The sequence below is a fragment of the Myotis nattereri genome (genome assembly GCF_964212035.1).
Source record: "Myotis nattereri genome assembly, chromosome: 9".
Lineage (NCBI taxonomy): Eukaryota > Metazoa > Chordata > Mammalia > Chiroptera > Vespertilionidae > Myotis > Myotis nattereri.
This window is the reverse complement of record NC_138084.1, coordinates 929,472-943,147: the sequence shown is the minus strand read 5'-3', so window position 1 is coordinate 943,147 and position 13,676 is coordinate 929,472. Positions and strand designations below refer to the sequence as shown.

Genomic DNA, 13,676 nt, shown 5'->3' with positions numbered 1-13,676 from the left:
ACCACGAGGGACCCGGCCAGCTCGCCTGGGGCTGCCCTCAGACCCTCCGGCTGGCGTGGTGTTGGTGCAGAGCAGGGCTGGGCACCCCGAGGCCCCCGGCCCAGCTCGGCCTGGGGCGCTCCTGGAGCCCATTTCACTCAATGGCTCATCTCCATGCGGGGCGGGCCGTCCACACCCCAGGGGCCAGCAGGACCCTTGGGTCCCACCTCCCATCCAGGGGGCCTGGGCAGACCTGGTCACGGGGCGTTTATGTGCCGTAGGCGGAGGAGGAGAAGAGGAGGAAGAAAGAGGAGGCCGCCCGGAAAAAGCAAGAACAAGAGGTACTGCCCGCGTGCGGGGGCTTCAGCCCTCTGCCTCGTCCCCCCGCGGCCCCTCCCAGCTCCCCTCACACCCCACGGCCGGGAGCTGCCCTGCGACGGCGTGTAGACAAGCCGCTGCCCCCCAGAAAGGCCCCTGCCTCGCTCCCTCGCCGGTCGGGTCGGCAGCATTGCACTGGGGGCTGGGCTGGGGCGGGGCGGTCCCGGCGTGGGCCGTGTGGGCTCCGTGCAGTGGCCCGTTCTGTGTCCCAGGCGGCCAAGTTGGCCAAGATGAAGATCCCGCCCAGCGAGATGTTCTTGTCCGAAGGCGACAAGTACTCCAGGTTCGATGAAAACGTAAGAACCACCTTCCCTTCAGACCAGGGTCACCTGGGGAGCAGATCTTGTTTGGGCCGCAGCTGGGAGGGGGGCGGGGTCCTCTGGCGCCTGTGGCCCAGGGTGCCCGGGGCTGAGCCGCAGGAGACCGCTTGGGAATCAGTGGGGGCCCGAGCGGGTGGGGCGAGCGCTGCCCTTACGTCTTGGCTCCGCGCCTGGCTGTTGCTGTCAGCACGGGCCTGGGGGGCGGGCGGGTGAGCCAGCCGCAGGCCTGGGGCCCTCGGTGACCTCGCTGTGCTGCCCCAGGGCCTGCCCACACACGACACGGAGGGCAAGGAGCTGAGCAAGGGCCAGGCCAAGAAGCTGCGCAAGCTCTTCGAAGCCCAGCAGAAGCTGTACGCCGAGTACCTGCAGACGGCCCCGTGCGGAGGCGCCCCGTGAGCGGGTGGGGGCAGTCTGGCCACGGCCGCTGGCCCTCTGCCCGCGGTGCCTGTCCCTGCCCTGCTCCGTGACTGTGGGGATGGAGGCCCAGCCCCAGGCGCTGTGCCCGGCTGTGCCCCGCGTGCTCTGTGCGTGTTCACCGCGTCCTGCGGCTCCGGGCCTGCCGCGCGGCTCAGGCGGCGGAAATAAAGTCTTCCCACAGCGAGGCCCGCGCTCTCTGCCCGCGCCACGTGCTCAGGCCACCCCGGTGCCCGCTCAGCTGAGCCGCCCGGCCAGCCCAGGACTGTCCCGCAGGCAGATGCTGCTGCTGACCTCCGGGTGTGGGCGCTCGGGAGGCGGTGAGCAGGAAAGGCTGCCGGCGGCCCCCCTCTGCTTCTGATGAGTAAACGCTGCAGCCTGTCGCGGCCGCCCCCCTCAGCCACCACCACCACCACTCCCATGGCTGGCTCACAGGACCCTGGCCGCTGCCCAGGGCGCCCTTCATGGCTCGGAGGTCTCCACGCAGCAGGGCAGCCCCAGGTCACCAGCCCCTCGCCTCCCTGCTCCCGCGTCCTCGCTCACCAGGGCTCCAGATCACCCCGGAACCCGAACACACTCAGCTGGCCCTGACGGCGGAGCGTGCTGGCCAAGCCGGGCCCGCTCCAGGCCTGGACAGCTTGGCCATGGGCAGCTCTGTAACCGGACAGTCAAGGGGTCCAGCTGCCTGTCACCCCTTCAGCCGGTTCAGCAGAGACAGGGTTGAATCCTAGGAGCGTTTATGCCGATCCTGCCGGCTGCCCGGGAGAGCAGCAGGTCATCCACAGACATCTGCTCCGCTCCCCCGCCCCCCTCCCCCTTCCAAGCCAGCTGCTTATCTTGGGCAGAAGGACAAGGATTCCATGGGAAAGCAGGAATTACAGGCATGGGGAAGTGGGCACGGGATCATCGTTACAGGCACAGGCATGCGGGCTGGGTGGGGGGTCACGCGGGGCAGGCACCCAGGACCAGATTGCAGGTAGAGGGGCCAGGGCTGAAAGAGCAGGTGCCTCTGGGCTGAGGTGGTTTCGGCCACGAGGCTGTAAATCTTTCCATGACGGTAGGCAGGTCTCGGGACAGGAGGATGGACTGTATTCCGATGTGAGCGCCCCTGTCCCAGGGCGGGCAGCTCCCAGCCAGGCGCTGTCTGCAATCAGAACGGGGTGATCGCCCATAACAGCAGGATTCATGTTTCTTCTCATTGTCGCTGGTCCCCAATATTCTGTTTTTGCCCCTAACAGCTCTCAGGACAACGGTAAGGTCATCACGTGGGAAGCCAGGTTGGGGAAGCCAACCAGGGCTCAGGTGTCAGCGATGCCCACTGGGGACAGAGCCCCTTAGGTGGCCAGGGTGTCGGGCTGGGCGGGCCAGCACCACGGCAGGCAGGGCCGAGCCTCTGGGACAGGGTCGGGTGGGTTTTCCTCACTCGTGTGACGCTAACTCCCCCGTGGAGAGTTCGTGTGCAGGGAGCCATTTTCCAGACAAGAGCCAGGAAAGCCCCAGGCTACAGCCAGTGTCCCGTAGAGCCTGGCACCGGCTGGGGACGACTCTGGGCTCCTCTCTGAGGGGTGAGGATGCCAGTCCCCTCTGCCCCGTGCGTCTACACGGGATGTACTGATCCCGCGCCTACCTACACCCCACAGGGCTGGGGCTTGGGCTTGGGCAGCGCTCCCGGACGCACACGCAGGTGGGCACAGCGCGGGCTCTGGGAGGAGGGTCTGTGTGCCAGTGCGTTGCCTGGAGAGGCCTGGTGAGGCCCGGGGAGACGGAGGGCACGGGGAGACGGAGGGCACGGGTGTGTGTGTGTGTGTGTGTGTGTGTGGAGGCCACAGCCCAGGAGTGCCTGGAGCCGGCAGCCGGGCGAGGCAGGATTCCTATCCTGGCCTTGGAGGGAGAGCCCCCCTTCCTGGCACTTGCCGAGGGAATTAACGCAGCTCCCAGCACCCGGACAACGGGAGAGGCTTTGTGAGCTCACCTCCCACCAGCTCGCTGAGGTGACCCGAGGGGAGTCCCCCCTCCTTAGATCCCCAAGACCTGGACCAGCTTCCTGCCTCCCAACCAGGGGGGAGGGGGGCGGCTCCCACGGGGGCTCCACCACCGCCGGGGATCGTGCGCCTTCATTAAACGGGAGGAAAGGCCTCCGAACCTGAAAACGCTCCTGTCTTTTCTGTCGTAGAGTCTGTCTCCTCCCCCGGCTCCGCCCCAGCCGGGCTGATCGCAAAGCCGGGTCATCACAGAAAGTCCGAGGCAGTAGGAACCCGGCCTCCCCGCCCAGTGCCCAGCCAGAGGCTCGGATGTGGGGTCACGCCTGGTGCCCCGGCCACCTTGACCTTATGCCCTGCAGGGCCCCGCAGTCGGGGGCCTCTGGATGGTGTCATGCCCCCCCCCCCAGCACCATAGGACAGACACACCTTGCTCAAGATACGTTAGACTCTCCCCGCAACCCCACGCAAGAAACGAAAGTTTCTAAAGAAACGACCGAAAACCCAGCTCAGGTGCAGGGTGGACACGAGGCCCCGCGCAGCCCCCGCCTGGGGACCAGGTTTTCCAACCCAGTTGTCATCTCCGTTGGTTCAGTTCCATTATGTTCTGCACCCCGGGAGGTGCCCAGCCCCGGGGCCGCACCCGCACTGCCCGCGTCCTGCCTCCTGGCCGCGGGGTCCCCGTGTGCGTGGGATGCAGGGGGTAAGGGGGGGTGGTTGACCACGTGCGAGGCCCCGGGGGCAGGAGGAGGCCCGGGTTCCAGGAGGGAGGCCGGTCACGCGGCCACAGGGTCGTGGGAGGTCGGCGGGGTGGAGCCGAGCTGGCGAGCGCCATCCCGGGGGCAGGAGACCCGGGAGGAGGCGCCCCGGAGGCGGAGGGAACGCGGCCGGCCTCGCACCCTGGATTTGCATAGGGCTCCCGGGTCTTGCGCGACGCAGCCTCTGATTGGTCGTCTTCGACGGCGCCGAGGCGTATTGACTTGCGCCGAAACGGTCCAATCGCAGCCCGCCTTCCTCGTGGGGGGCGGGGCCAGTGGGCTCGGCCAATAGGCGGAGGCGTTGTTGGCGGCCACGGCGGCGCTATCAGAGGAGCAAGCGAAGCCACGGCCGCCGCCACTGCCTCAGGAGGCGTGAGGTGCGGACGCGCGTTCTCGGCCGGGTAACGGCGCGCTGGGGTGGCCGTGGGGCCGGGGGCCGGGGCCGGGGAGCGAGGGAGGCCGCGGCGGCATGGGCGGGGCCGGGGCGGCGGCATGGGCGGGGCCGGGGCGGCGGCGGCTCGCGGGCCCGCCGGGAGGCCGGGCGGCGGCGGCGGGCGGCGGACGTTCCTCTCCGCTCAGCCCGCCCCGGCGCGGCCCTGAAGGTCAGGAGGCGCTTTGTTCCCGCGCGGCGGCCCCGGGAAGGTTCACGTCGCGGGTCGGGCCCCGCCCGTGCCGCCCGAGTGAGCCGGGGCCGGGCGGGCTGGGCTCCCGGGGCGCGGAGCCGCCGACGGGCCTTTGTTTCCGGGACTGGCGCTGCCGGCGCCGAGCGGGCCCGGACCCCGGCGGCTCGGCTCCCGACGCCCGCGGGGCGGGGTGGGTGTGTTTACGAGGAGACACGACCGCGTGGCTGGCGCCGTGTGGGGCCCCCGCCCACGAAGGACTCGGGGTGCCGGCTGCGGGGCCGCTTCCCGCCACCGCGCACTTCCCGGGCGGGGAAGTCCCTGGCCTCGCTCCCTTCCCACCCGGCGGCCTCGCTCCGTGTCCGCGTGCCGGGTGCGCGGCCGGGGGGCCTGTCCGAGCCCGCGCGGCAGCCGCGGGGTCCCCGCCGCCTCCCCGCTCCCGCCGCCAGCGCGCACCCCACGCACGGGGGGCCCTTTCCCTGGGCAGGAGCCTCGCGTGAGGCGGGACCTGGACGTGCGGAGCCTGTGCCCCGAGTGCCTGCCTCCCGGCGCCCAGCCGCCCCTCCGGGTCTCCCGTCGGGGCCCGGGAGCGGCACCTGGGCTCGGCCCCGCCGTCCGGCCTCCGCGGCGGGAGGGAAGTTTTCGCGTCGGATCCGCGCGCCGAGCCCCGCTGGCCCCGGTGGGTCGGCCGTGGCGCCGCTGACAGCCCGGCGCGGCTCCCGGTCCCGCCGCGGACGGAGCTGGCGGGCGGCGGGGCAACGGCGGGTGCCCTGGGCCCCGGAAGGCAGGCGGGGGGCGCGTTCCCCGGGGCGAGAGGAGCCCCAGGCCGGGAGCGGCTCTGCTGGCCGGGGGCGAGGAACATTGTTTCTTCCTTTCCGGCCGGTGCGAACGGAGTTGCAAAGCTCAGCCCCCGGGAGCGCCGGCCGGGAGGGGGAACCGGACTGGACCTCCCGGGTCTCGGGGCGCTTCCCGGGGCGAGGAGGGCGCTTCCCCTGAGGTGTGCGAGTCTGCGTGACTGTGGGCGCCGCAGGCCCTTCCCTGGTCCGGCCGGAGTCCGCATCGCAGCCCCTTCGTGAGCCGAGTTATTTCACACAACACGCGGAATGTGGCCGGAGGAAGCCAGTGGTTCGCGGGAGCCGACTTTGTCGTCTGTGGTTCGATGGCCTCAGTAAACTGGGCTCTGAAAGGGGTCCTGCGGGCACAGGCGTGGCTTGTGATGGGCCTTTGGGGTGATGGACTCCCGGCAGTGGGAGGAGGCTCTGTGCGGCGGTGGGTGGTTTGTGGTTGAAGGGCCTGGAGTGGGGGGGGGGTCCCCCCTGGCCTGGGAGGGTTTGGGGGCCTCTCCCACCAGGAGCTGTCAGCTCGCCCCTTCCCTTGCCCTTCCCGGCAGCAGGAGCGCGGCCTCGTGCGCAGAAGGCATCGTGGAGCTCGGAAGGGCTTGTTTGTTAGTTTTTCCCTTTCCGTGGTTTGTGGGAAGCTTTCCAGTGTTTTAAAGCTGTTTTGGTAGCTCATGCGGGGCGAGGGCCTAACTGATCTGGTTTGTTTGGGGAGAGTAGGCTGTGGCAGGTGAGGACTGGAGGCAGGTGGAGGTTGCCGGTGAAGGGCCTGCTTGGCTGTGCCTGTGGTTTCTTGTTTGTTTGGCTTTTCATCCTCCCCGAGGATGTCTTCCCATTGATGTTTAGAGCGAGTGGAAGGCGGGGAGAAACAGGAAGAAACACGGATGAGAGAGACACAGCGATTGGTCAGGCTGGGATTGAGCCCGCGACGGAGGTGCGTGCCCCTGACAGTAACCAACCCGGCACCCTTCCCTCCGCGGGCCAGCGCTCTATCCGCTGAGCCACCAGCCGGGCTTCTCTGGTTTTTAAAGGGAAATGCATGTAGCATCGAAGTAGAAGACTGACACTAGGCAACCTGCTGTCCTGCCAGCGGGGTGATGGTGGACGCAGGAGGCACTGATGTGGGGTCACAGTGGGAAACGGTGCCCGTCGGAGCCCACGGCGTGGTCTCTCCTCGTGGAGCAGGCCTGTCCGAGCTGCCACCGGAGATTTGTCCATGAGCACGTGGTCCTGGGCGACCCTTACTGACGGGCCGTGAAAACGGTGCTTTTACTGCTACAGAATATTCTAAGAAATAGTTTGTGCCCAACCGGTGTGGCGGAGTGGGCGTGCTGTCCGGTGCCAGGCACCTACCAGGTGGTGGGTTCCGTCCCCAGGTGAGGCCCATGCAGGAGGCAGCCGACGACGGATGTTTCTCTCCCTCTCCAGTCGGTGGAAGTATCTCCTCCTGAGGATTAAAAAGAAAGAGTTTGTGATGGCGATTCTTTCTCCCGTTTGATGCCCTCGGTTTTCCACCCCGTCCTCCTCAGAGAGCAGGGCTGCTTGCCCCTGTTTGCCAATGAATTTTAAATCTCAGGAGCCTTCAGTAACTGGAGAGGCCGTGCATGTTCGTAGGAGGAAAACTAGAAGATCGCTTAGTGACCTTTACCTTCTGGCCGTAAGCACGTGCAGCCTTGAATTTCCTCTTGCAAGTAAGGCTGCTCGATCCGCTGTTGTAACTAAGCGGCTTCAGTTTGGGTCTTTGGGACTGTTTGTTTTTTTTAAAGATTTTTTTTTTCTTGAATTTTAGAGGGAGAAATATCTATGTGAGAGCGAAATGTCATTAGGCTGCCTCCTGCTCACCCCCTGCTGGGGATGGAGCCTCACAACCTGAGCATGTGTGTTTTATTTTTTTTATTGATTTTTTACAGAGTGGAGGGGAGAGGGATAGTTAGAAACATCGACGAGAGAGAAACATCGGTCAGCTGCCTCCTGCACACTCCCTACTGGGGATGTGGCCACAACCAAGGTACATGCCCTTGACCGGAATCAAACCTGGGACCCTTCAGTCCGCAGGCCGATGCTCCATCCACTGAGCCACACCGGTTAGGGCTTGAGCATGTGTCTTGATGGGGAATCCAACCCCAACCTTTAGGTCCGGCCCCCTCCTCGCCAACCAACCGAGCCACACCAGCCAGGGCTGGACTTTTTATTTTTTTAAATAATATACTGTTCATTTTATTAATATCCTCAAAAAGGCCTGTTTAAAAACAAGGTGAGCCCAGCCTGCATGGTGCAGTGGTTGAGCGTCCTCCCATGCACCACAAGGTCCCAGGTTCGATTCCCAGTCAGGACACAGGCCTGGGTTACAGGCTTGATTCCCAGTGGGGGGCGTGCAGGAGGCAGCCGATCAATGATTCTCTCTCATTGTTAATGTTTCTCTCTCTAAAATCAATAAAAAACGTTTAAAAAATAAAATAAGGTGGTTGTTTTTAAGATGAGATTTATGTTTGATAGTTTTGTGGCAGAAAGATCACCTTTACACTTTGAGTATTTATGTAGAAAGGTCATAAGCGTGCAGTTGTGTTCTGATTTGAAACATTTGTTTGCCCAGTTACCACCAAACAGCTCAGTGCTTCGCATCCCTCCGTCAGTCAGTGAAGGGGACCTTCCCTTCCTGCGTTTCCACAGACGAGTTGGACGGTCTAGGGCAGGGGTCCTCAAACTACGGCCCGCGGCCACATGCGGCCCTCCGAAAACATTTACCCGGCCCGCCGGGTGTTTTTGCCGCCGCTGCCTGTCCTGCTTAGCAGCCGACGCGTCCCGGGCCCGCAGTGCGCATGTGTGGAATGTCTGAGGGACAGGGAACTGGCCCCTGTTTAAAGGGGCCCCTGGTCTGGGGGCTTTTGAAAGTAGAGAGAAGGACTAGGGATTGGGGCTGTGAGGGTGGAGAGGGCAAGCCTCACTGACGGTGACGGCTCTTGCAGTTCTGGCTGAAGAAAGACCTTCCAGTGTTTGCCTTGCTCAGCTATATGCTAATGACGTGCAGAGAACGGGGCAGAGGAGGAAACTGGAGCTAAGCAAGGAAGGCCACTGCCTAGAGTGAAATAGTGTTTTGGTTACAGAAAGGAAGTAGGTTTTTATTTTCTTCCTGAAAACAGGGCTTGGTCTCTAGCAAGTTTCTGAAAAAGACAGTCCACTCTTGCCGGGGGGCAGCTCCATCGGGCAAGCGGACATGGCTTCCTGCGTGTCCCAGGAACTGCCCTGGAGAAGCCAGGTGTTCATGGTCCCTGAGCCTTGCTGCATCCAGGTGACGCAGGGCACTGTCACTCAGGAGCAGTGAACGCTTGGCCTGTGTCCTGCCCAGGCCCGTGCTGGGCACAGGGGTGGCTGCACTGAGCGAGGAGACAGGCCCCTGCCCTCATGGAGCGTGTTTGTCAGTGGGAAGACAAACACCATCGATTACCCGTTCTTTTCCTAAAACATCCTAAGAAGTAGTTTCAAACATACACAAAAGTAGTGATCTCTCCTATACCTAATATACAGCTGCGTTAATTAGTTGCCAGTCTTATTCATCTTTAAAAATATATGTGCTTTTTAAATTATTTTTAAAAATTGTTTTAATGCCCTGTCTGGTTAGAGCATCAGCCCATGCACCGAAGGGTCTTGGGTTTGATTCCTGGTCTCAGATGAGGATGAAGGTAGATATTTATAAACATAGATAGAGATAAGTATGTTTTTATTGATTTTTAGGCAGAGAGAGAGAGAGAAACTTCTTTTGATGAGAGAGAAATGTCGATTGGCTGCCTCTTGCATGCCCCCTACTGGGGATGGAACCCAAGACCCCGGCATGTGCCCTGACCACGGAATCGAACCTCCAGGTGCATGGGATTACGCTCAACCAACTGATCCCCACGGCTGGGCTGTATGTGCTTTTCGAGGTGAAATCTGATAAATGCCTGAGGAAGGAAGGAAGTGTGTATATATTGAATTAGATTATCATCGTTACTTAGGATTGAAATCAGTTAGATTATAATTTCAGTCTGAATATGTTTAGGTCCTAGACACCTCTTTTTTGTTGTTGTTAATCCTCACCTGAGGATATTTTTCCTTTGATTTTTAAAGAGAGTGGAAGGGAAGGAGAGACGGAGAGAAACATCGATGTGAGAGAGAGACATCAATTGGTTGCCTACTGCACACGCCTTGACCTGAGATCCAACCCGTAACAGATCATGCCCTTGACCGGAATGGAACTTGGGACCCTTCAGTCCTCGGGCTGACGCTCTATCCACTGAGCCTGGCTAGGGCTCTTTTTTAAAAATTGCTAAGTGAAGGTTATGTTTAACAAGAACATTTACCACTATATTACTCACAATTCATGTGTTCTTGAATATTTTCAGCTGAAAATTCTCACGAAAAGTGATTTTAAAGTTGGTCAGGGCTGCCACTTAGGGAAAACATTTTTTTTTTAATAGACTTGCGTGGCGTGTGGGTTCGATCCGCCGCTTGCATCTACAGACACTTATGGCATACAGTGGGTTAATCGTTCATTTACCTCATGAAAAGACATTGAGGATCTTTGATGTGATCAAGACATAATAAAGCTGTAAAAATTTTGGTATATTCCCCAGCTCAGGCCTTCTTTCTCTCACAGAGTGGCCCTATTTGAAACAATATTATTACTCTAGCTGTGCACTGGATGTTTTCAGTTTAAAATTAAGGATTCAACATAATGCTGGATAATCTGCCACAAAAATTAAAAAAAATTCCCCTTGAAAAGTGTGTTCTTGTTTGAGGTAAAAGTGGGATTGAGAGTTGATAACTAGAAGCAAAGGGCTTACTGGTGCCACCATGAAGCGTGCGTGCGAGTCCACATTTAGAATGTGAGCTCGTAGGGAGCCCGCATGCATGCCTGCATTCTTCTGAAACTTTAGATTCTTTTGCCTGTATCCCTTTCATCTTTTAACGGAGTTGCCCTTTAGAAGTAGGAAAATCTGATGAGGCTCGGGACTGTGTTTCATAAATTGACGTTCAACTTGGCATACTAAATTTTTGTTGTTAATCCTCTCCTGAGGATATTTGTTCATTGCTTTTCAGAGAGAACGGAAGGAAGGGAAGGAAGGGGAGTGGGAGAAAGAAACATCATTGTGAGAGAGACACATTGAGCGAGCCCGTGACCCTTAAGTGCGTGGGCTCTAACCACTCACCTGGGCACCATGTTAATTTTTTAAATGTGCTTTTTATTGATTTCAGAGAGAGGAAGGGAGAGATAGAAACATCAGTGATGAGAGAGAATCATTGATTGCCTGTGTCCTCCTGCTGGAGATCAAGCCTGCAGTCCTACCTTTTGCCCTGGTGGGGAATCGAACCATGATCTCCTGGTTCATAGGTGGATGCTCAACCACTGAGCCACACTGGCCAGGCAGTAGTAACTTTAAAAATCATCCTTAAGCCCTGGCCGATTTGGCTCAGTGGATAGAGAAAGCGTTGGCCTGCGGACCGAAGGGTCCTGGGTTCGATTCCGGTCAAGGGCACATGCCTGGGTCACAGGCTCAATCCCCACTAGGGGGCGTGCAGGAGGCGGCCAATCCATGATTCTCTCTCATCAATGATGTTTCTATCTCCCTCCCTCCCTCTCCCTCTTTGAAATCAATAAAAATATATTTTAAAAAAATCATTCTTAAGTTAGAGTTTGAAAGATAAATGTACAAGCATCGATCTATGAACCAGAAGGTCAGGGTTTGATTCCTGGTCAGGGCACATGCCGGGGTTGCAGGCTCGATCCCCAGTGTGAGCTGTTCAGGGGGTGGCCAGCCAGTGATTGTTATTCATCATTGATGTTTCTATCTCTCCCTCTCCCTCCCTCTCTGAAATTAAAAAAATGTGTGTGTATAAATATATAATATATATATATAATATATGTATATTATTTTAAAGACAGTGTTCATGCCAGTAAATGCTTTGAATTGCTCTAAAGTAGTTGGCCTATCACAAATATATATTTCTGTTGCTAAAACTTACAGAGACAAGGCAAATTAGAATTGTTTTTATTCTGAAATCTGGTCATTTTATTTTATTTTTTTATTATTATTTTTTAAAAATATATTTTATTGATTTTTTACAGAGAGGAAGGGAGAGAGATAGAGAGTTAGAAACATCGATGAGAGAGAAACATCGATCAGCTGCCTCCTGCACATCTCCTACTGGGGATGTGCCCGCAACCCAGGTACATGCCCTTGACCGGAATCGAACCTGGGACCTTTCAGTCCGCAGGCCGACGCTCTATCCACTGAGCCAAACCGGTTTCGGCTGAAGTCTGGTCATTTTAGTACCAGCAAGAGAAATGTTTTGTGAGTAAAGTGTGCACACACTGAAACGTACAGATCCTAAGTGTAGGATTTGATGGGCTGTGAGAAGTGTGTGCACCTGGGTGACAGTACCCCATTCGAGGTTTTGGGCATTTTCATCACCCCAGAAAGTTCCCTCCTGGGTCCCCCCACCCTCCCGCCCCAGTAAGTAGCTCAGGGTGCGTTTGACACATTTTTTGTTTGTAGTTGTTTAGTGATGTTAATTGTTACAACTCTTCTTTAATTTGTAGGAGATAAAAACATTCAGATGGCAGATAACAGGTAAGCCAAGATGAACTTTGTCGATTGGCGTTCACATTTTAGGTGATGAGCAACAGGCAAGCCTTCGCGTTTGTGTGGCTACGTACAGACACTGTGGGCGCTGTGTCCTCCCGGCTGGGGGAGGTGGCTTTTCTTGCTCAGCAGCCATCCAGGCCACGGGTCCTTGTTGGTTGGGTGATGGGTTTGGTCTCAGAGCAGCGGGATTATGTGAAGTTGTAGAGCTGAGAATTCCGAAGCTTTGATGAGGGTTGGAAATTAGAACTGTTGGGGGTGGCATGTGGGGGGCCCAGGATGATGGTGGGGTTATTATATTAAGTGGGAGGGTGTTTTAATAACTAAGTCTCTCGTATGCACCACGTGTGTCTGTGGTTCTCTTCCATCAAATTTGAAGTCATGTTGACACCTCTTAACGGTTACATGTGAAGATGGCCTGTGCTACTTACCTTAGGAGCTTTCTGTACAGTAACACCTTCTTACTTTCAACATGTCGCTCCAGCTTTTCAGACGGGGCTCCTTCAGACTCCTTGGAAGCTGCTAAAGATGCGAGTGCTACAGGTCAGTGCACTGCGGGGAGGAGCTCACCTGGAGAGCTGGCGTGCAGAGCGGTCTCCACGCTGGGTCTGCACAGCGGCAGGAAGAGCGGCTGCTCTGACCACAAAGGGTTCTTCCTCAGGCTTCAGGGAAACGTAGCACGATAAGATGAAAATCAGCACATCGTCTAAGAAACGTTTTACAGGAAACTCAGACTCGGCAGCAGTCAAGTACCTGCAGTCGCTGGGCGTCAGCGTTGATTAACAAACGACCAGCCTCTTCTCATCCGCGCCTTCTCTTCCGATTTTTCTGAAGCAGACCCCAGATACCCATTTCCCCATAAATTCATGGGTGTGTTTCCCCTTCTACTTCAGAAAGGCCCCCTGAACTTCTTGAAAACAAGTTGTGGACATACTGGCTAAAAGAATCGCTAAGACAATTTAGTGTAAATTCCCTAGAAACTGGGAGGAATCCTCATAACCACCCCCAAGAAGTATAACATTAATACGATGCTGTGTGCAGTCGTGTGTGTAGCTCCCCTTTCCACAGTTCTTCACGGCCGTGCTCCCCAGGACTAGCCTGTGGGAAGCGAGTGTGCTGCGTGTTGTTCTGTCTCCTTTGCTGGGGAGCCCCACCCCTCGCCCTTTGCCGCAGCGACGCGGTGCCCAGTGTCTTGTGGATGCCCACGCTCTGGATGCTCTGCTCTTCCCTCCTGAGATTCAGGGTCAGCATTTTGGCAAGGCTGCCACGTGGGTGACCTTGTGCAGCAGGAAGTGCAGTTGGGCCCATGGCGGGTGCTGGCGTTGGTGACTTGGTTAAGGCAGCGTCTGCCAGACCTCCATCCTGAGGGCCCTTTCGTTAACCACTGTGCTGGCCCCTGTGGGTCCCCTGTTCTCCAGGAGACGCTCACCTGGTGTCAGCACCACGGTGATCCTGGCTGCACCAGTAACGACCCTGGGGCTGCAAAGGTGTTTCCTAATTCTGACCATCCTGCCACAGACCACAGCTGTGACGACCCCCCCCCCCCCCCCCCCGTGTTACCATAGAGACGTGGGTTACCTGCTGGTCGGTGCCTTACCAGTTGCCGTCATTACTCTTGTTGGTGCAGGATTTGTTCCACTTGCTGAGCGGAGTCCCTTCAGGCTGGCTGTGTCCCCATCACTTCCAGGGCTTTTCTTGAGGAGCTTTGGGGCATAAATCCTGTTCCGTTTTCCTTTGAACTTTCCTTGCCCCCGACTTGGCTCTGTCCGTTA

General features: G+C 58.1%; 2 protein-coding genes across 8 annotated transcripts in view; both read left to right on the top strand.

Annotated features, from left to right (window-relative positions):
* Positions 1–3,237, top strand: part of CARS1 (cysteinyl-tRNA synthetase 1) — a 30,550-nt gene extending 27,313 nt beyond the window's left edge. The window contains exons 20-22 of the mRNA XM_081099530.1: positions 261–320; positions 570–653; positions 939–3,237. Of these exons, the coding sequence (XP_080955656.1) occupies positions 261–320; positions 570–653; positions 939–1,073 (279 nt within the window). The 3' untranslated portion in view covers positions 1,074–3,237. The remainder of the gene's footprint in view (positions 1–260; positions 321–569; positions 654–938) is intronic.
* An 897-nt stretch (positions 3,238–4,134) lies between these two features.
* Positions 4,135–13,676, top strand: part of NAP1L4 (nucleosome assembly protein 1 like 4) — a 34,914-nt gene continuing 25,372 nt past the window's right edge. For 2 of the 7 annotated variants that reach the window (XM_081099524.1, XM_081099527.1), the window contains exons 1-3: positions 4,135–4,205; positions 11,862–11,892; positions 12,389–12,447. In XM_081099524.1, the coding sequence (XP_080955650.1) occupies positions 11,879–11,892; positions 12,389–12,447 (73 nt within the window). In that variant the 5' untranslated portion in view covers positions 4,135–4,205; positions 11,862–11,878. Of the gene's footprint in view, positions 4,230–4,350; positions 4,431–6,387; positions 6,976–11,861; positions 11,893–12,388; positions 12,448–12,565; positions 12,775–13,676 lie in introns of those variants that run through there. The other 5 variants (XM_081099526.1, XM_081099528.1, XM_081099529.1 and 2 more) reach the window with 4 other exon arrangements.